The sequence below is a fragment of the Pholcus phalangioides genome, unplaced genomic scaffold (assembly GCF_987345545.1).
Source record: "Pholcus phalangioides strain wild (caught in Gottingen) unplaced genomic scaffold, Ppha-v1.0 ptg000010l_1, whole genome shotgun sequence".
In the NCBI taxonomy this organism is placed as follows: domain Eukaryota; kingdom Metazoa; phylum Arthropoda; class Arachnida; order Araneae; family Pholcidae; genus Pholcus; species Pholcus phalangioides.
The window spans coordinates 15,933,831-15,957,338 of record NW_028301603.1 but is presented as its reverse complement, the minus strand read 5'-3'; the positions used below and the strand labels follow the sequence as shown (position 1 = coordinate 15,957,338).

Sequence of the window (23,508 nt, the reverse complement as noted above, 5' to 3'; positions counted from 1 at the left end):
CCGATCTAATGTAGACCAGACTTAGCCCGGATAATCCGCGCCTTACAGAATTTTGGCCTTCAATACAATGTAAATAAAGCTATTATGGTGGAAATTACGTTTACACAAAAGCTATTTGTAATTATTATACATTGGAATTAAATGATCAAATTGAGATTGCAAAAAGTTACACTTAATACTGCCGCGTATGAAGAGATGATAATCATTTTGATACATAGTCTTTCATTAGAGGTCTTCTGTCATCAAGCACACTTAAATGCTTCAGAGATCATCAGGATGCTCGCTACCACCCCAGCATGATCCAACCCACACGGGTAAAAGGCTTACATCCCGGAAAGGACAGAGCCCGGGTCGTGTTTGGTCTGACAGGGTGCTCGCTCGCAACATACTTAAGATGTTTTTCTACTAAAGACAGCGTTCTAAATTAATTTTTTTGCAATCGACCTCCTCTTATCTCCACCTGGCTAAGCCAACCCATAAGATTTGATGTTGTATTTGTGGCTTCTACCGTTCCAGCACTTTCCCAAAGGGCGATATCGCTCCGTTTGAGAGTGAAATCTTCACAAGCAGTGGAACTAATTGACATGCTGCCTCATACTCTTAACGAGTTTGTCTTGACGCTGCGCACGTCATTTTAATGTAGCTTATTTTTAACCTTCTAGTACACAGGTGAGAAAATGTCCTTGAGTGCACGGGTTGGATCTCACAGACCCTTATTATGTTACGTAAAATATTTTATACACTTTCTTTTTTTTCAGTATTTTGATAATTATCATATCATTTCAACTATGTTACGAAAATAGAATGAATGCAGTTAACAATTGTTGTACTATTTCATAGTAAATTTCAAATAAAACAGAGTTCTTAATTACTCAGAAAATCGTATTAAAACACAAACTCAATGATAAAAACAATAAAACTCGTTATTTTTTCAATCTATGTGAAATAGACCATATAATATGAAAACATAAACATTAATTTCTCATTTTTAGTCATTTTAAAATAACCATATAAATTTACATTGAAAATAAAAATTACTGCACCGGTTGGACCTCACAGACCCAGACACTAACACATTTTTACCGCTCCCAAACTTCGCACAGTGGATAAACGCGTCTTAATAGGGGATTAGCGAGAAGCTCATGAAAGATTCTTCTGCCACCTGTCGTTAAACGAGAGAAATACGCGTGCATGGGCATCTATAGCATGAGAGAAATACATAAATACATGTGCATGTATTCATGGTAACATCATCCATAGCACGAGAGAAATACATGTGCATGGGCAACATCATTTATAGCACGAGAGAAATACATGTGCATGGGCAACATCATTTATAGCACGAGAGAAATACATGTGCATGGGCAACATCATTTATAGCATGAGAGAAATAATTATATACATGTGCATGGGCAACATCATCTATAGCATGAGAGAAATACTTATATACATGTGCATGGGCAACACCATCTATAGCATGAGAGAAATACACGAATGGACAACACTATCTATAGCAGAAGGCCTCCGCGAAGCTCGGGACGTCACTGAAGTACGTCATGCCACCTATAGCAGTGGTTCTCAACCTTTTCAAGCCCGCGGCCCGGTTTCATTCATTTTTGTGAGCCGAAGGCCAGGTAAAACACACGACCAACGGAAAATGAATGAGGAAAAATGAAACGGCTAATCACTCGCGGCCCGGTATGAATAATATCAGGGCCCGGTACCGGGCCGCGGCACAGCGATTGAGAAACACTGACCTATAACCATTGAATATACTACAAAAGAGGGTAAAGACGGCGCATGTGTCGGCCTGCTGCTATATCCAATGATTATAGGACTCAGATGACCTTCAGTGGCGTTACTAGCTTCGCGCAAAGGCCGGCCTTCAGCTGTAGATGATATTGGCATGGGTCTCGCAACCCGTGCACTCGAGGGTTAAAACGAACTTATGAGAAAGTACTTCGAATAACCCGAAACTCGGCTAATCGAAACTTGTTGTCCAACTGTATTATAGCACTTCAGATTCAGGTAGAACAAAAATTCGAATATACAGAAAGAATTCACAAAAGAATTCAAAGCATTTGAAAATTCAAAAATTGCAAAATACATTTTTTCTCCAAATTCTCGTCCACCCTTCAACGAAGAAGAAAAAAAAAGTACACGAAGCATCCAGATAATATATGTACGTACATTAATACAACCACGAAAACTGCTCTAACCAGAAACCTAGAGACCAATCCGATTCCACAACCCAATCACTCTCTCCACACACACACACACACATCCAGCAATCTTATAACAAATAACCCAGGGTAAAAAAAAAGAAAAAAAGGCAGACCCAATCACACATAACGAGAACTACCCGTACTAGTACCGGTACCCGGTCGAAAAAACGCGACTAAAAAATAAAAATAAATACATCATGCATACGACTTCATTGTAATTATTCACGAGAATACGCTCCCGAATCGCATAGCCCTAAAAATAAACAAATAAATAAAACCTAGAGAGCCTCTCGGTATGTTACAAGGTGAACTATAGGATGGGGAGGGGGGGGGGAAACCCCGGAAAAATAGAGACCTTATTCTCTCGTTTGTGCCTAGATTTCTCCAAGTACGTTATATATGTACACTCTCCTCTCCAGTCACTCAATCTCCTTTTGAAGTTAAAAAGAGAGCTAGAGAGAGAGAGAGAGTTCAATCACAAATCGATTGCGAAACTGGCGGGCAATCACAGAATATATGATGCCCATTGAGTGATTTATAACTTTCTAACATTGCTCCGGGTGCCTGGATGTATATATATATATACCTATATATTCCCGTTTTTCCTTTCCATACCCCATATGTATACCTTAAGAAATTTTTCTTTTCTCATAAGAAGCCTATTCCGCCAAACCAAAGTACAATTTTCATTGCTCCGTACCCGTCTTTTTTTTTTACTGTACCTGTTTCACCTAAATGTCAATATTTCTGATTTAAGATCTAGTATATATATATATACTGTACGGAGGAAAAAAATACATATAAGAATGTGTGTGTGTTATTATTATTATTTTTTTTTTTCATTTATTTTCGGAACGTTGGAATCGGAATTTTAAAGGTTAACCCACTTCTCTAAGAATTCGGAAATGTTCAAAATTGAATTAGAGGAAACTCTAGGAAAAATCTGCAGCTAGGGCTGTATTAATACTTGTCGAGAGGGTAGTGCTCCTTATATTATATAGAAGTAGAGATTCGGGGTTTTTCCTCCTTGGAGGAAAGTCCTTGAGCACTTTCTGTATTTATGGATGCTTGTCGACGTTTCCTAACGCGTAATGTGTGGAGAAAGATATCTGAGCTATTTCTAGATTGTTCGAGTTTTAGGTGAAGACTTTAATTTCGTAGCTTAAATGCAGTCAAACTCGGTTTCAACAACAACTCGGATATAACGTTAAAAATTATTGGTCCGGAGTAATGCTCTCAAATACGCGTAGATGCGGGATTCACGCATCAAAGTTCAACTTTACCCTTCCGAATTTCGTTGAGGAGTAAAAATACTCCATAAAATTTTTAGTTTTTTAAATAGTTTTACAATTAAATTCATACTCTTCAAGATTATTTTAATGAATTACACTGGTCCTAACTAATTCCTATATAGCAAGTGTTTTGGTACTCAACGTTTTGGAAAGTGCGGCCATTTCATCTGTTTGGAAACGTGTCGCGGCCCGTTTCAGTTACTTGGTAATGTGCCTCGAGTCACTCAGGTGATCTGAAAGTGTGGCGCGAGCCGCTTGATTGATCTGGAAATATGTCGCGGGCAATTTAAGTGATCTGGACATGTGCCAAGTGCCACCTAAGTCATCTATATAAATGTAGCAGCCCAAGTTATCTGTAAGTTTGCTCCGAACCTCTCAAGTTATATCGAAGCGTGTCGCTGGTCACTCCAAAGATCTGGTCTGGAAATGGGGAGGGCCAGCTACTCAAGTAATATGCAAATGTAGCAAGTGCCATTTAACACTGATTCTTGAGATAATATCCATGTTCTTGGAATTCCCGAAACAACATTTATACAAATACAACGCCACAACAGGCAAATTGCCCAACGAGGTGGCTGCATCAAAGTTGCGGCCCGCGGCCCACTGGAAGTGGGCCGCGGGTTGTTCAGCTGATCCGGAAATGCGTCGCGAGCCCCTGAAATAATTTGATAATTTACTCACGTGATTTGGTAATCTTTCGTAGGCCACTAGAATGGTTTGATTATTTGTCGCGGGCCATATAAGGTGACTCCGAGGGCTATGAGTTGAGCATGTATGCCATAGAGAATAATGGAAATGAACTTTGCTCATAACGTCGATGAATATCAACTTCCTCGGTTATAACGACAAATATGTTTTGTCACTTTTGTTTCCGTTTCAATGATTTTTCCCGAAGAAATTCCTAATATTAGGTCTGATCACATAGAGGGAATGTCTGCCAGTTGTTTTTTCTATACCTGACATTGTAATAAAAGATTTACTATATGTTTTTATTACATGGACATTATACGTAACATTTCCTTATATACAGGGCGCGTAGCTAACTTCTCGCACCACAAATTACCGGAGAACCGTTGATCCTAGAGGCATACTGTCAATTAAAAAGGGTATCCAAATAACGCGTAGTCCTCACATACGTCATTCATGTTGTAAGGGATTGTATAGTTATTAAAATAAAAATAGAAAACCTTTTATACGGACACCCTGTGCTCAAAAACCGAATTAGAAGATTATTGCGGTCTCTTGATACCAAAAAAAAAAAGATAAAAATTCTACTTACCACAGAAAATTAGATTTTTTTCATTTTGTGACACACTGTATTTGAACTCCCAAAACTGGTTCAGGATAATTTTTGAACGCATTTTGAGCAGTTTTAAAATTGGAACCATACCTTTACTAGAAATGGTTCACGAGATAATTGCCGCATAAGTACTTACAGGACACCCTGTATACCGATAGTAATCAAATCGATGTTATTAGCGGCTAGTTCTTGTTTCTTTGGTCTAAGTTACGCATAGTATTATATGGCTTAGTTTTCTTCGATTATTGTTATCATTTTTCGTTTTTTTTTTCTTCTTCTTATAATTTTGTGTGTGGATTGATAACCCATTAGCTGCATTCAGTAGATCTTAACATAGTTTTGTGTTGGATGTTTATGGCATTATTTTCTCTCGTTATGATGTAGTTTAGCTTTTTTGCATTGTCTGTTATGTTTTTTCTGCTTTTATTTTTGAAATATCGTTTTTTTTCTCCCATTGTTTTTTCTTTTTGCTTGCAGAACGCGTCCATCCCCCGGTACCTGGCTTCCGTGAGTAGTTTTATTACGTTTCTTACACACATTTTGCTTGTTTTAAATCAAAAATTAATTAGCTGATTGATTTGTCAAAATTTAGATGTAATTATTATTATTTTTTTTGTTGCTTTTTTAGTGTTTGTGTGTGTATATGTCCTTCGATGTTATTAGGGATAAACATATTTGCCGAATTTTTTCCTGCGTGGATATGATTTAATGTGTCGTGAACTCTTGAGACACCTGGGTGGTTACTTGTGCATTAAAATCTGATGTGATCGTTGTTTTTGAGATATTGAACGATAAAAGCCACTAATGGCCAATCTACCTTCTGTTGACTCTGTGGAATAATTAGATTATATCGTCATTAAACAACAAAAGATCAACACTTTTTATCAGTATGCATTGGTTAACGAATGCTAAATCATCAAAATTCTACACGTGCATGTTACCGATCTATTTTTTCGTGGATCTAGACCAGTGTTCCTCAAGTTTTCTGTGACTGTGGACTGGTGAAGTGAGAGAAATATTTTGAATCCTAGTAAAAAAAAACAACATCGTAAATAGTAGAAATTAGTAGAAACAATTTGAGGACTGATGAGAAGAGATATAAATTTTTGAGAAGTAGTTTTTGGACAAACGAAAAATAAGTGAATGAGAAAAATAATTGCAGAGCAGTAAAAAAAGTAAATACTGCAAATGGGCTAAACAATTTATGACCGGCGAAAAGTAGATAAATGAAAGAAATGATTTATAGACGGGCAAAAAGATAGGAGAAAAAATATAATTAAATATTAGGAAATAATCAGCGGACCAGCAGAAAATAAACGAAAGGGAGAAATAATTTGCGAACCATTAAAAAAATTAATTAATGGGAGAAAAATAGTTTGCTTACCGGCAAAAAATTAATTAAATACGGGTGCTACAAAAATTAACTATAATTTGCGGGCCAGTGAAAAATAAATACCGTAAACAAGGAAAATAGTTTATGGACCCAGTAAAAATATATATAAATAGCGGAAATAATTTGCGGACTGGCAAAAAATTAAATAAATAAGAGGAATAATTTGTGGATCTGTAAAAATTTTAAACGAAGGAGGAGAAGTAATTCGTGGACCGGCAAGAGATAGATGCCTTAAATAGGAGAAATAATTTGCGGACTCGCAAAAAAAATGAATAAGAATGAGAAATATAACTGCTGTACTTTTTACTTGACATTCCTCAATTGTGCAGAAAATATTTTCATCGCCTTAACAGACATTTATTTGTCTCTAGATGGTGAATATATGTTTCTCATAAATGCATATCAATTGTTCTCTCCAAATGTAACGAATTAAAGTGATTGGATTTGATAACTTGCGGACCGGAAAAATATACATGAACGGGAGAAATAATTTGCGGAACTGCTGACGGCTAAGACGGAAATAAAAACTGATATTAGCACAGCATAATATTGATCAAATCCAAAATTATGTAGCGACTATATGAATTTTTGAGAAATGTTTCGTGGGCGGACTGGCACCGGTTCCTGGACCAGAGGTTGAAGAACACTGAACAAGATTAATTTTGAAAACATTTATAAAAGAAACAGAGTAATATCATACATCTCAAGACCCGTCAAAAAATACCGCCACTGTCAATTACTTTACGATGATTTCTTCGGACTATTAGTAGAATCCACAGATCGGGACATAATTTATCCATTCAACAACCAGACTGAGTCTATAGACCTGACTTTAAGTTGGTTTTTCCTCGGTTCTCCACAAAAATAGCCGAGGTACATAGCATTGGATTCATATAACGTTTGGAGAAAAGGTTCTATCAAATATAAGGACTAATGGCACTCGATTTCCTGTAATTTTTCGACGTATTTGTATATAGAGTTTTATACTTTTCCTTTAGAGATTAATTTAAACCGCTCTGCTTACAAATTCAGAGCCGCACTGGGAGGTAGGTGTACGACAGACCTTGTTTTCGAGATTTAAATTTTAAAAAAGTGATTTTTTTGGTTATAATAACACTAATTTGCTGCACTTCACCTAGAAAAATGTTTAAAAAGAACATTTGTATACAATGAAGTGGCCCTTCGATTTGACGGAAAAATAGAGGTGTCCTTTAGATCAAAAGTCATTTGAATCATGAATTTAATTTCTGAATCACAAAATATCGGAAACATTATGTTGCAACCTTATCAATATTATTGGTATGATGTAATTAAAGACTTGCTCTATTTTCAAATTTACGAATCCTCCTTGTTATTGTCAGTTTGTCGATTATTTCTGTGGCAGTCTCGGTATTTTATATCGTCTTTATTATGATAATTCGTCGGAAATTCACTTATAAGAAGCCCTAAATTAATTTTTGTTATGTAAAATTATTGTGATATAATATGATTATTTACCTCATTTAAATAATTTTTGCGACTTGAAGTTTCGTCTACGATTGAGAAGAAAACGATAAGGGTAGGGACTTCTTCGACACTCTGTATATACGGCTTCACTCGTCTTCTTTCAGTCGATTCAGCTCGTAAATATACGTGAAAATATCTGAATCAGTAGTTCTTATCTGTTGGTATTCAGATATTTTAAGCAGGCTGCCACGGGAGGAAATAAAGTGGAAGGTGGCATTGCATATCATTCGAGCGGGGAGAAATAAATATATTCAGATTTCAAGAAATTAAGCTTTTAAGTGATATATGATGGAGAAAAAAATGTGACTACTTTCACAGTCCAACAGAGTCGCCCGTAAAATCAGAACCATCTGCACTCATGAGCCTATTTGGGCTTATCCTCTCATGTTCATAAAGAAACTAATGATATTCATCATCATGTTTGATTCTATGGTTTTCGAGAATAGGAAGGTCCAGTGGAGTAATGTTAAAAGTAAAGATTTGTATTGCACGGGGAAAAAGGTTTCTTGATACAGTTTTTTTGTAAAAAAAAATTAAAGCTTTCTTCAAGTTCATCTTAATTCAGGGGCTGCTCAAAGTTTTGAATTAAATAAATTAATAACAATCAGATGGAATATATGAAAATTTTGATCTTTTTTCATTCAGAATGAAATATTTTACACAAAAAAAATTGGGTTTTTTTAAAAATATTTAAAGGTTGGCAAACTACAATTGCCGTTCTAGAAATAATTTCTTCCCCAATTCTTCGGAAAATCCTCACAGAAATTAGAGAAATTGTGAGTGTGTGTATGTATGGTCTTAACGTGTTTATCTTCCCAGAGTAACCTTTGATTCATGTTCTACTGGCACTGTCATCCGTCTTTACATTTTGGATTGAAAATTGCGGATGACCGAGTCTCAGAATTATATAAGCACCGTGTTGTAGGTCACACTCAAGGACTGTCAATCGATTGGGAATCATGCAGATCCAGCAACATAATAAAAAACTCGGGACTATACTAAATCAAGAATCAGTAAAAAAAAAACCCGTATACCATAAATCCATTTAACAATGGCAAACTCCAACCATCACATCCTCCCGTCCCAAACATATATATTAAGTTCCCACAACAGTCACAAAAACCCACAAATTAAAACATTCCTCAGTTCCAAATGAAAACAATAGGAAAAGAAACATGCTTTGACTAGGAGGCATTATTACTAACAAGATTGATTTTAATCCAGAGTAATAAAAATGCCAGGATTGTATGTATGTATATATATATATATATATATATCTGTTCTCACTCTGTCTCTTCACTCTCACCCTCCACAACATGCCATCATGTGCACACACACACACACACACACACACACACACACACACACACACACACACACACACACACACACACACACACACACACACACACACACACATACCCAACATCTCCCGTTCACTCTCATCGCAATCAGCGATATCGATTCAATTCCCTCATGTACAAAACATCATCGATTTTCAATGGGAACGAAACACAGGCGGATAAGGAAAAAAAAAAATAAATAAAATGAAGAAAATGAAGAAAATAAAATATATATCTTCATTTCATTTTCTTGTTCTTCTTTTATTTTATATATATTTTTTTTAAATTCAATTTGTTGAAAAGTTTAAAACCATTTTGTTGGAATCACGCGTTTTTCTTTTGTTCTGGGTATTTCCCTCTCTCTCTCTCTATCTATCTATCTCCTCTCCTTTTTCTTATATATTTCTCTCTTTCCCCTCTTTTCATTATTTTATTATTCTCTTTTTACTGAGTTTAGGTCCATTAGATTTGAGATCAAAAGTTTTTTCAAGTGTAAACTGCTAAAAAAAAAAAAATTAAATAAATAAAAATAGTTTTTTCTGTTATTTCTTATAAGAAACTGAGTTGTAGACAGGAATGTTCAATCTCCTTTTCATCTTATATATATTTAGGATAGCATTCTTCTCCTGAATTTTTTTTGTTCTTATTTATTTTGTTTAATGATACCCATGGAGAAGAAAGCCCCCCCCCCCCCTAAGAAATATGGCCGCCTAATTTCTTTAGATAGAGTGAGATATATATATATATATATAATTTTTTTCCATTCCCCTTTTGTATTTATTTATATAAATCTCTTTTCATTTGTTTTTCCTACTCCCCGCCATGGTTGCTGATTATCTCTTGTTGCCGTTCCAATGGATCCGTGCGTTCCGATACATCCACGCGTTCCAATACCGAGATGATCGTCTGAACGGGAAACTATCACATGCGATCCATAGTGTTGATGAAACAATAAGAGTTTTAAGATCTTCGCTCCATTGAATTTTCGTATTGTTTGATATTATTATTTTTTTGTATGAAATAGGGAATATGATATCGTTAGTACAAGTATGTAATGTTTTCTTTCACCGATGTGTTTATATATTTTTCCACGAGAGTTATTTTATTATGTATTGATTACGTTATAGTCGTGTATGTGGAGCACGAGAAGCTCTACGATTTTCCTTTCCGGGAATGAAATAGTTTGAATCGATTTATCGGGTGGAAAGGTTATCTGACTTATGTCTGTCATCGTCATCATTTACTCTTAGAAACTAACTATACAATTTTGTCGAAACAACACTTATCTATGGAGGTATCAAGCCAGAGAGGCAACTTTGGACGCTAAGACTAAGTTTTCCCAAGTGTATAATGTTAAAAGAAACTAATTAAATAATTTTTTTTGATATTTCTTATAAGAAACTAAATTGCAGACAGAAATGTTTAAGTTTCTTTTTATCTTATACATATTTAAGGCAGAATGTCCCCTTATTTATTGTGTTTAATGATACTCACGGAAAAATAGTGCCCCAAGAAATATGGTCGCCGAATATCTTTAGTTAGCGTGAGATTATTTATTTTTGGTTTCCTTTCTTTAGTAATTTATGTACATGTATGTCCATTTGTTTTTTTCTACTTCCTGCTGATTATCTCTTGTTGTAGTTCCAATGGATCCATGCAATGCATCTGCATTCCCATGCAGAGATTGCTGTCTAAACGGGAACTATCATATGCGATCCGTAGTGTTTATGAAACAATAAGTGCTTTTAAGATATCTTCCCCGTTGAATTTTCGTATTGTTTGATATTATTTTTGTATGAAATAGGAAATATTATATCGTTTGTACGAGAGTATGCAATATTTACTTTCACCGATGTGTTTTTATATATACTTTTCCACGTGAGTTATTTTATTATTTATTGATTACGTTATAGTTGTGTATGGAACACGAAAAGTTCTAGGAGTTTTCCTTTTGGACATGAAATAGTTTTAATTGATTAATCAGGTGGAAAGGTTATCTGACTTTTGTCTGCCATGGTCATCATTTACTCTTTGAAATTATAAAATTTTGCTGAAACACCACTTATCTATGGGGGTAGCAAGCCAGAAAGGCAACTTGGCTAAAAGAAATTATTAAAAAACAAAAATTTTTTTCGCTATTTCTTATAAGAAACTAAGTTGTAGACAGAAGTATTCAACCTAATTTTCATCTTATTAGGACAGCATTCTTCTCGTGAATTTTTCCTTATTTATTTTGTTTAATGATACTCATGGAGAAGGAAAGCCCTAAGAAATATGGTCGCCTAATTTCTTTAGACAGTGTGAGATTATTTATATATTGGTTCCCTTCTGTAGTTATTTATATACATCTCTTTTCATTTGTGTTTTTTTCTACTCGATTTCTTTCGGATATAGTTATCAATCTGGTATTATTATCGGAGACTTCGAGTCCATAAATGATCACATTAAGCGACGCGCACAGTACTAAGCATTTGACTAAGAATGATGACAAATACTTTCAGAATTCATGAGGATTAGCATCTGATGAAAAAAAAATGCTTTTAATTAATGAGAATCCATACTCAAAATCGAAAATTAATTTCAGAATTAATAAAAATTCGAATTTAATGAAAAAATTATCTCAGAAAAAAATAAATTTTCAAACACTACTACTACGAAACCAGACATGCACATCGTCCATATTCCTCTGCGGAACTCCTGACGAATTGGTACATGTTGGAATGTGTGTGTATGTATAGGGAACCTTCCGTGAAGTTTGTTTCTGTGTAATGCTTGTTATGTGTAGTGCTGCCATCTGGAATCATTTTTTTAAACTATGAGTTTCTTCTCAACTCATAGTGAGTGAATGAATAATTGTAACGTTGCGGGCCTGTTGCTCTCTGCGGCGAGACTTAATTTTCAAATACTAAAGAGTTTTTCCCGTTTGACTCAGACCCTGGGTCCCAGTTAAGACGACACTGCGAGAATTTAAATACCGCGGGATGATTAGCTGTCTTGCTTCATGGAATTTTTTTTTTGTCCCGCAATGTCTGATAGGTTGAATGAGCACCTGCTATAAATTTTACATTCTTTTTAGTGGCTGTGCCATCTGTCGATAATTTTTTGTAGTTCTGTCGCTATCAGAAAAACAAATTCCTCCTTACTAAAAAAAATACAAATTGGTTAAACGCATCGAAATATGATATAATAGCAAGTTTTCTTTTCATTTTCTTGTATATAAGATTTCAAATTTTATGCACTTCCCACCAACCCATTAATATATTTTAACGCACTGGGATCGTAATCTTTGCCCCTAGAGAGGCAATTAACCCTACCTGGACAGACGCCATGGATTCATGTAACAGCAATATAATGATATCTAAATACATAATAATTTTGAAATTTAACTACATAGACACATAATCTAGTTCAGTTACATAATTTATCTAAAAACTAGATTATTTATATTCCATGCAAAAAAAAAACAAATAAAAGATTTTGAAAAAATAATAATTAGAACAAAGTAGTAGGACTAAAGGGATCAAAATTTCAAGATTTTTGAAATAAAACATTAGGTATGATTTTCTGTAATTGTCTGTTATTCCCAGTCATAGACATATGAATATAAAATAAGAATCCTGAAATTTTCTGTGAAGAAAATTTTTTTGACCCATCAGGCAAGCTCGCTAACATACAGTCGAATCCCATTTTAACGAATACCAAAATCACGTTTTAACGAACACTTTTTTATTCCCCCATGTAATTTTGCATTGAAACAATGCTGAAAACAAGGATTTCCTTTATAACGAAGTGATTTCTCCGGTCTCTTGGAGTTCGTTATAACGGGATTCGACTGTAATTGGATTCCTCAATGAGATTTACAGCCATCCAGTGAACATATTTGTCAACTTTAAGTATCAGATTGATTCCAAAGTGGGAAATTTTGACAAACTTATTGAATTCTTTTTGTTCAGTTATTAAAATTCTTAGTCTAACTCGGAATAATCTGATTTCTTACTGATTTTACTGTTCATACAGCGGAACCTCAATTAGCGGACACTCCCCGCTAGCGGATACCTCCCGTTAACGCAAACTTTTCTGATCCTCGTTTGCAGACACTCTCGATAGCGGACAGTAAAATCAGGCAAACTTTAATTTTATTTTCTCCAAATCTAATTTGTGTTTTGTTCATAAATCGGGAATTTATCATATATTCAATGATGATTATGTATAATCCCAAGCTTGTATTGAGAAATATGATAACTCGTAAATTAATTACTTGCTTAACTGAACATAACTATGGTCCAGGATGCTGATTCCGAACGGCAATGTTGGTGTTGTTTGCACATTATTTCTCTTCTTCACATACTTATTTAATTAAATTTAATTAGCATTGCAAAATATGTGTAGTGTTCGTATCATGTATGGGAAAAAATAATTAATTGTGGTTTAATGAACAGAATAAAGGCTATACATTTTTCTGTACTTATAAGTCTTTCCAACTTTATTTGGAAATCATGCATAATCGCAAGTAAAGTAAAGGTGATATAAATGTAGAGAAATTTAATCAAACTTCCTTTATCGAGACGATTGATGATTATGCATAACCATCGGTGCATCATTTTTGCACACATTACTATGTAGAAACCAATTGCGACCGATGCCATACGTCGTATAAATGTGAAAGTCGTATAAAAAGAGGTTCTACTGTTTATTGTATCTCCCCAATAGCGGACACTCTCCGTTAGCGGACAAAAGTTTTGGTCCCATGAGTATCCATTTTCGATAGGCTCTACTACACGATTTAAAAAAAATGCTATACATTTATCAAATGATAAAAGTTTGTTTCTTCTTGACGTAGGTATAAAGTGTAGTGAAATGAATTTAAAATTGATAAAATTTTGAATTCTCATTTGAAGTTTTGAACTAACTAAAAAGAATATGATCATTTGATTTCTATGTGCTTGCTACCAATTAACTGTACGCAATCGACATTTATCTTACGCATAGCTGAGATTGGTCATATTGTGCTTTCTTGTTTATACCAATTGTCATCATTTGCAATGTGCAATTGAGCTGTCGACAGCCATTACTATTTAATCAGAAGGTTGAAGAGAAAACGGGCTAGTAAAAATTGGTTCCGGCATCCACAAATAGTAATGTTTTGCTGGTAAAAATCCTTTTAAACAGTCTGATCCTGCACCACTTGGTCTTTGTATGGGCATCAGAAATGCTCACCATTCTATAATTAAGACAGGGTTGATCAACCTTTTGATTTGCGTGGGCCCCGTAATGACTTTGTAACCGACCACGGTCCACTCGAGTGGTTTTTTCCAACTATTTGCTGGCCCAACAAAATTAAATGGTGCAAAATTTCATGCTCAATAAAGTTCCGTAATTAAAATATCTAATCTAATAAGTATCCGTGGTGGCTTAGTGGATGAGCGGTAGAACCAAGTCACACAGCCCTAAGTCAAAAGGGCCCATAATCGTTGATTTTTCTTTTTCGTACAGACTTTTTTTATTTATTTCTACAACACTCAATTTTGATACTGGCAATCCCTGTCAGTTTTTAATAAGTATAAAAATAGAATGCAACCCTAAAATTTTCAGGACTGGAACCTTAAACTTGTTTAAGACAGCACTGATTAGGGTCGCTATTTTTGGATGGCGATGCGTTCCTCTACGATGGTTGGGTTTTTGGTACGATGCGTTCTTGACTTACAGTTAACGCGGAATTGCCAATCTGTCTCATAACGTCATTAGCTTTGTGGGCTTCTTCAGATGGCCTCGAGAGTTTCATTTAGTCCACGATCCACTGGTTCAGAATGTATGTCATAACACAGTCCTATAGCTTTAGCTTCGCGGGTGGCTAACAGATGGTCTCAATGGATCCAGTCCGCAATCCACGGGTTGAGAAGGTATGAATTAAAACACGCCCGTTGCTTTTGCCTGATATTGGGTTGATCTCTTCGAGGACCACTTCAGATGGCCTCAAGGGTTACATTTAGCCCACAATAAACGGGTTAAAACATGAGTTCCATTACTTTCTGACAAAAGTTTCGGCTCTGCACTGTTTAGAACCGTGAAATAATAAGTATCATGTACATATCACATGATGCCAATCGCAGAGAATCTCATGTGAGAGAGAGAATGGTTTTTTTTTTGCAAGAAAGCGAGAATGATAGCTGAATGATAATGCTAGTGAGAAATAGTGAAATTTTCGGCTCTCGAATCTTTGATAGTGAATGCTTGAGTTCCATGATTAATTTCGGAACGGAGCCGTTTCCCTTACGATCATTCTCTATTCGTATCCAAACTCTTTGAAAAATCAGCAAAATTGAATTTTCTAAAACATCCGAACGATCGAGCTACGAGTCGTCATTTAATAGTCGGATTGTTGCATTTTGCTCTCGCCTTGTTTGTCATCTCGGGGCATTTCTTTGCCATCACATTCATTACGACTCCGGAGAAAACGAAATGACAAATCCCTTCGTCCGGAAAGAGATCGACTCCGACCAATCTCAGAGAAGTCTCCTTCTTACAATCGTCTTTCCCCTCCATATACATATGATCTCGGATTCTCCAAAACAGTCTCCCGCTCCGGAAATCTCCGCTTTTTGGCGTGAGTGATGGCATCCGATTGACAATCTAGTAAGAACGGGTAGGAGAATGGGCGTCGGACACGTCGGGGAGATAGAAAAGCGCCTCGGTTAAAACACCCGGGATCGTCATCCATCCCATCTTTTGCTTCGGTTCATTCTTTGCTAATTAAAAAACCATTTGCCTCTCGCATGTACACTAAGAGAGAGGGAGAGAGAACGGGTCAGTGGAGTATGTCACATAATCATGCCCGCTTTTCACCCTTATGCTCAGGGATATCTGGAATAAGGAAGGTCTCCCAGTTGCTGATTTTGCCTCACTTTTCATCCTGTCCCAACTCCTCCATTTTTCCGGGAGAAGGGAGGGTGATTTTTCTTGGAGAGCTTTTTAAAAGGTGTGCGATCCTTCCGTGTCCAGATTAAGATGATTAAGACAAAAGCAAGGTCATTTCATCTCTTATTCCCTGTTTAAGTTCATCAACTCCCGAGCATTACTCCGCCCAACTCCTGCAGTTTCGTCTGGCGGGTTTTTGGTTCCCACCTCACTCACACACATACACAATTCCGCGTAGTACTACGCCACTGCTGATGATTTCCCACTACTTTTAGAAGGTGGAAGAAAGTAAGTTCTCTCTCTCTCTCTCTCGGCGTGGTTGTTCGGCAGAAAACGTCGTAATTGTACAATTCTCTCCAAAAAGACTGCCGTGCCGGGAAAGAGAGCTTTGAAGGGTGGTAAAGGAAGGCAAGTAAAAGGACGCTGAAGGTGGGTAGGTTCCGAGGAACAATCAGTGCCTTTTTCCCACCCACCCCTTCAACAGAAGCTTCACCAGACTTTGCACCAACCCACCCCTTCTTGTCGAGCATTCATCATATAAACCCTGTAATCCACTCGGTCGTTCTTGACATGTACTTCGAAATTGTAGATGACGAAGAAAAGCAGGATGGGGGGGGATGAGTGAAGGAAATAAAGGGCAAAGAACAGTGCCCTTCACTTACCCACACACACACACACAGATTTCGCACCCTGTCTTGGTGGGTGCTCTCCCATACACACACATAAGCATGCAGAGAAAGTAGAGAGAGAGAGAGAGAGCGTTGGCATATGTGTGTGTGTATGTGCAGGAGTATATATGAATGGAAAAGGAGAAGAAGGTCGCCCTTTAAGAAAGAAGGGTAGTGGAAGTAAAGAGAACACATCCTGGAAGGTCGGTGTGTGTATATGTATGTGCATGTGCCACCACCTATCCACGGGCCCCCCCCCCCTTACTCGCAGGATCTTAATGACCACCTTGAAATAGTCTGTTTGCATTTGCTTCGCCTTTTCTCTCCCCACTTCGTTCTCAGTCCCCTACTTAGTGAGTAAAGCTCTCGTCTTCTCCGTGAGGTATGCGTGAAAAATTTCAAAAAATCAAGTCCTGGAAGAGAGAAAAAAAAAAGGGCACAAAAAATGGGTAGAAGAGGGTGAAGTTAGATGCAGAAAAAAAGGGCTAAATTTGTGGGTACACTCGAAAAAATATCAGGGTGAGGAGGAAAAAGTCTTGGGAGACAGAAAGAGATAAAAAAAAGTACGCACTGGGTTAAGTAGATGATAGGACCTTAAAAAAAATTGTCTCACTCTCTCTCCGCTATTCCACTGGGGAAAAAAAAGGCACTGCATTTGCATAGTAGCGTAAACTGCAGTCTCACATCACACACTGAAGCAGTTTTCCTCTTGCTTCCATGCTGCATTATGTTCGCTTCCTTTCTTCTCCACCCTTTAATTCGCTTTTAAGTTCTTCTTCTTTCTTTGATTTCTAACTTCTCTATTCAACTGTGTTTTTTTTTTTTTTGCTCTCTTCTCCCCAAACATTTCTTTCTCATGTTTCGACTACAATTGCATGAAAAAAAAGAGGCATTTTGAGACACGATCCCATAATATTTGGTCTCGAATTTTTTGTTTTTTTTATGGAGGAAAAAAAACCTGAAATTACTCGTAATTGAGGCCTTTAATTTGAACACTTGATGTGTAGTGAGTTTTCTTGCAATAAAAGATATGATGAGGGAAAAACCTACTTCCAGGAACAAATAAGATGTGAATGCGAGCTGATTTTTTTTTTTTTATGAATTTAATGAATTGATGATTTTTTTTGTCGAGGGATATCCAAATATTTTGATTCACGGAAGAGTATTGGCCTCATAATATTTGGCTAATATTTATTAAAAATAAGGTCTTTGACATACTCGATGCGTGTTTCTCTGCATGAAGAGTGATCTGAAGAACAAAACAACATTCAGGGTTTTAGTCAGGGAACAATAAATTAAACTTTTTTTTATTCTCACTTCTCTTTACTTCAACTGTTTTTTTTTCCTCCCTTTCTCTCCAAACATTTTTTGTCGTGTTTCGGTTAGAATAGTCTCAAAAAAGGAATTTTGAGACATGATCCCATAATATTTGGTCTCAAGGATTTTCTCTAAAAGTGTAACGAGTTTCGTTGCAATGATAGATGTCAAGGGGAAGAAACAACTTCTGGAAGTATATCGGATACATAATGCCACCTGACGCTTTTTTAAAAGAATTTTACTACTTGATCAGTTTTTTTGTTCAAAAAATACTTAAATTATTCATTCATGAGAAAGACTTCATTAAAATAATTAAAGTTAAAAAATAATTGAGTGCGTTATAATTGAAGCGCTTACTATTCTTATGAAGGTTTTAACTAGATGTTGCGAAGATATATTTTGGAAAGAGAAAATTCAACTGCCCCTGCGGGGAATCGAACCCACGTCCTTTCACTTTGCGGGTGAACGCCCTAGACCATTAGACTACAGAGGCACCGAATCTCTCAATCTTTCCTTGGAGCTCGTGTACACTGAAAGGGACCGTACATGGACGGCCGGACCAGACTCAGGCCAAGCTCACAACTGCTGACGCTGCCACCAGATTATCTGGTGGCTTTCTCTCTTTCCAAAATATATCTTCGCAACATCCAGTTGTTAAAACCTTCGTATGGTAGCGGAGAGTGACATCATCCTTGTATACTATTCTTATTCTTCTCAGATTTCTAACTTCTCTATTCAAACGTGTTGTTTGCCCTCTCTTCTACCCAAACACTTCTTTCTCAAGTTTCGACTACAACTGTGTGCAAAAATAAGAGATTGTGAAACATGATTCAATAATATTTGGTCTCGATGATTTTTTTTTCTGAAAAAAACCCCGAAATTTTGCTCGTAATTTAAGCTTTGAACTTCTGATCTGGCGGTTTTTTTTAATGAATTTCATAACTTGAGTTTTTTGTCATAGGACAGTCAAATTTTGGTTCATAGAAGACAGGCGCGTAATCTCATGGTGTTCTGTGAAAAATAATTAAAGTTGCTTTTGGCCGCTGTGGTGGTCGAGTGGTTATAGTGACGGACTCGCGATGCGAGGATCCGGTTTCGAACCCCACAGTGGTGGTCGGCTGAAGTTGGTTTTCTGTGGGTCCCAACTTCAAGGCGCAAATGCGAGCCGATCTCCCCGTTAAAAAGTCTCGCCACAGAGAGCAACAGTCCTACAACGATAAATCATTCAATCATAACACTTCACTCATAGTTAGAAAAACTGGTGGCAGATGGCAGCACTACACATAACAAGCATTACAGAGCAACAAAAAAAACTTCACGTCAGGTTTCACTACACGTACACGCACATTCCCTCATGTACCGATTCGTTGGGGGTTCCACGGGCGGGGTGCATGTGTGGTGTAGCAGTAGTAGGTAGGGCTCGGGGATCCATGATGTTCTTAAGTCAGCCACCTCGTTGGGCAATTTGCCTGTTGTGGCGTTGCATTTGTTTTTATTGTGGATTAGGTTGCGCGTTTGACTTCACAAGAAGAAAACAACTTTCGGGGTTGAATCAGATCAGACACCAACACAGCATTTTACTCTCTTTTCTGATTCTAATTTCTCTATTCAACAGTTTTTTTTGTTCTCTTCTCCTCAAACATTTCTTTCTCATGTTTCGTCTGTAGTTGTGTGAAAAAAAAGAATTTTTTAGAATGAACCCATAATATTTGGTATCAAAAATTTCCTTCCCTGAAAAAATGAGAAAAAAAACCGAAATTGCTAATACAGAGATAACTCGACTAACGAAGATGATTCGTTCCGGAATCATCAATACGTTCATTATTCGAAAACTTCATAAGCACAAACGTGATTACCCCTTGGTTCATTAAATCGCATCTCTAACGTGTGATATCACCCATTTTGAGAAATACTGATCTAGATGATTTTCACATTCCATAAAGCTTTTGACACAGCATTGTCTGTGTTATTTTGTGATCGATTTGTTATAATGACATAAGGTGTGTTTTGCTCACCTAATTTTTTTATATCAATCTATAAAAAGTACTTCGGGTAACCCAAACTTCGGATAATCGGTTTGTACTGTACCTTCAAGCGTATTTTAGAGAATTTCAGATGGCCATACACGGAAAACATGCATATAAAAGGCATAGAAAATTGTGCTCGAAGGGAAAGCCAGAGAAGAAGATACTTATAAGACTTAAGAGAGGTTGCTTGTCTAAGAAGAGGGGTGGTCAGAAAATAAATTGAAAGGGGTAACGACAATGAAAACATGCATACACATGCAATATCTTTTTCTTTGTACCCATCTTTTTTTTTTTCATTCAATCAATCGGCAACAGTGACTTCGGAACCCTTATCAGTGAAGCTTCTCTCGAAGAATTATGGTTTGTCCATTGTGTGCCGATGTTTCCCTCCATCGTATTTTTTGAAAAGGGTTCCTTTAGGAAAGGGAACCCCTTCTCTCTCCCTCCCGCTCTCTTTACCTCTTTCTTTGCTCTCTTTCAGCTACAAGTGCAAGAGTCTGATTTCATTTTTCTTCATATTATATTCATCAATATTTTTTTTTTTTTTGCCCATCTCTGCCGGTACTTCCAGCCATCGTTGCATTTCGTGCATCATTTGACAGTTTATTTAGAATGCAGTGCATTTATCATTGGAAAACATGGTGTCATTGAACTTCGAAAAAAAAAAAAATTGAGAAAAATATTTAGATTGTAGCTATTTGGGATATTTGTTGAGAAAGGAAATAATGGAATAAGGTAATGTAACTGTGAATATTTCTTTGGTTTGAACTGCAAAATAATTTTTCATGGCAAAGATATTAATAAAATATGAATTTCGCAATTTTATTTCTTTTTCTGATCTAAAGTCGGCATTACGCTATAAAATTTTTATGAAAAATCTTTTACAAAACTTGAAAAAAAACCACAATTGAGCCTATCACTTACATTCGCTCGAACGAAACCGATGCGATTATTTGTTGTTTTTTTGCAAGTCTTGTAAAAGATCTTTTATCAAACTTTTATTGTTTAATTCCGGCCTTATTCTATTTATTAAAAAATTTCATTTCTCTTACGTCGCATTAATATTATGATATAGAGGAAAATATTGTTATGTGTGAAAAATAAATTCTTGTTCTTCACAATCCTGTTCGGAAATATGTGTCTAAAAATGTTTAAAGTATTGTGATTGGTACTATGATACTATATTTATACTATGAAAGCTGTTCCTCCTGGAAATACTTGAAACATTGTTGCTTCAGAGAATATTCAAAGTATTATTCCCTCTGAGGTGATTTAAAGCATTGTGTTCCATCTTCGATAAATTCAAATTCTCACTACTGTCGAAATATTCAAAACGTTGTTTCTTTTAGAAGTTTTTGAAGTATTATTACTTCAGAAAACAATTCAAAAACATTATTGCGTCAGAACTATTCGATGCAGCATTGATGCTCCAAGAAATGTTCAAAGTGTTGTTGCATCAGGAAAACTGTGAAACACTTGCTTCCAGAAAAATATGCTTTATATTTTTCCAAAAACGTATAAAGCATGGTTACTTCCAAAAAATGTTCAAAACTGTCACTTTCAAATTTTTCGAAGCCAAATTGATTGTTGCTTCTAAAACGTCAAAGCATTGGTGCTTCAAAAATTTTCAAAACTGTCGCTTCGGAATTTTCTGAATCAACGTTGCTTCGTAAAGGCTCTAACTAGTCACTTTCAAATATTTTCGAGGAGTTGTTGCTTCCAAATCGTAAGAGTTGTTGCTTTCAAATCGTAAGAGTTGATGCTTTCAAAACGTGCAAAACATTGTTTCCTCCAAAACGTCCAAAGCATTTTAATTTCCAAAAATCGTCCAAATCATTTTAATTTCCAAAAATCGTCCAAAGCATTTTAATTTATAAAAATCGTCCAAAGCATTTTAATTTCCAAAAATCGTCCAAAGCATTGTTACTTCCAAACTGTTCAAAACTATACTTTCGAATTTTCCGAAGAAATTTAGCTTCCAAAATCATCAGAACGTGACTTTTCCCATATTTCCGAGCAATGTTGTTTCTAAAACATCCAAAGCATCGGTGCTTCTATACAGTTAAAGAGTTGCTGCTTCATCGGAAGAACTGTTGCATCCAGGTTTTAAAAAACGAAATCAGTTACTTGAAAATATTAGAAGGACTTGTATTCAATGCTTTATATACAGAAACGTAAAAATCATTTTGACCAGCCGAAATGTTTAAGGCACTGCTGCTTCCGAAAACATTGCCCCCCCCATCGTTGCTACAAAAAAGCATTTGATCTCAGACAAAAGTTCAAAACATTGTTGCTTCCACGTACTGTTGAAAGTAGAAAGATGCTAGGCAAAATGTTAATAATATACATGCCACACATCTCCGAATTATATTTTTATTTCAGTGATTTCTGGTGAAATTTCGCGAGCATTTTTTTCCACGCATAATTAATAACTCATTATCTGAACCAAACTCATTTAGTTATTATGGACGGCCAGAATTTTCGACAATATCAGGCCACGCTTCATTTCGCAGCCATCGGACCATGTATAAATACCAACCAAAATAATAAAACAAAACGTGAGATTATCACCATTTTTAACCAGAAAAATTGAACCAAAAAATCCCACAAAGTAAAATAAAAACGAAATGTAATGAATAACCTTCCACATAGGAGAAAATAGATACTGGGGACACCTTCCTCTCCCCCCATTTATAGCGCCTTTTTTGGTATTTTTTTCTCCCTCCAACACGCTATTCTATTCTATTTTCTCACACGGGCGTCTTCTCTGTAAGGTTTCGTGGACATGCGCCGATTTTCGTCAAACATAAAATTTGACTAATAGCCTTCACACAGCCTCACAATGAAACGCTGCCACATCGCCCTATTTTCTAAGGGGGAAAAATCGCCTTTCTCATTTTATTTATTTTATTTTTATTTTTTTTGCTCACCCGGCACCAAAAAGCTGATAACGGGGGTACTGTTGGTGCTCACTCACTCACTCGCTCTTTTACATTGGCCATTCATTGGCAAAGAAAGATTTCAACCTAAATCATTCAATTCTGCCAACATGGATCTGAACAATAGGACGGCTAACACAGTGTTAAATGAGCCGTTTTTGGTTTGGTTGGGAGCGAGAGAGAGAGAGAATGGAGGCGTAGGCGCAGGTTTTTCGATTTTTGCTCCTCTTGTGTCTATGTATATGTATCATTCAGGGCTCGGCATAGGATGTGTCCAATTTTTTTTTTCTCTCACTCCTTTTCTCTGTGGTTTTGATTGCGATAGGGAGAAAGACACATAATTATCTAAAGCTACCCGTGGGCTTTGAATTTTATGACTTGGGCATCTCTTTTGCTTTTGTGTGTGTGTGTTTGAACGTAGTTTTTAGTTTCTTGATTTTTCTTATTATTCTTTCTTATTTTTTTTTTCTCCTTTTTTGTTTTTGGGAGTAATTACGCGATATTGATTTGCATTGTGATTCCCCTCCCCGTCAATGCACGTAGGTGTATTTAACAGTTGAGGGCGAGAATTGTTGTAAAAGAA

General features: G+C 36.2%; 1 protein-coding gene and 1 non-coding gene across 7 annotated transcripts in view; one reads left to right on the top strand and one right to left on the bottom strand.

Annotated features, from left to right (window-relative positions):
- Positions 1-23,508, top strand: part of LOC149080995 (hepatocyte nuclear factor 6-like) — a 279,509-nt gene that overhangs the window by 146,748 nt on the left and 109,253 nt on the right. For 4 of the 6 annotated variants that reach the window (XM_089237717.1, XM_089237716.1, XM_089237720.1 and 1 more), the window contains exon 2: positions 5,295-5,324. The exons of the other annotated variants lie outside the window; for them this stretch is intronic. In XM_089237717.1, coding sequence (XP_089093843.1) covers positions 5,295-5,324 — 30 coding nt within the window. The remainder of the gene's footprint in view (positions 1-5,294; positions 5,325-23,508) is intronic. 6 annotated transcript variants of the gene reach the window in all.
- Positions 18,379-18,452, bottom strand: TRNAC-GCA (transfer RNA cysteine (anticodon GCA)). Its single transcript has one exon. It is a non-coding gene; the product is annotated as a tRNA-Cys (tRNA).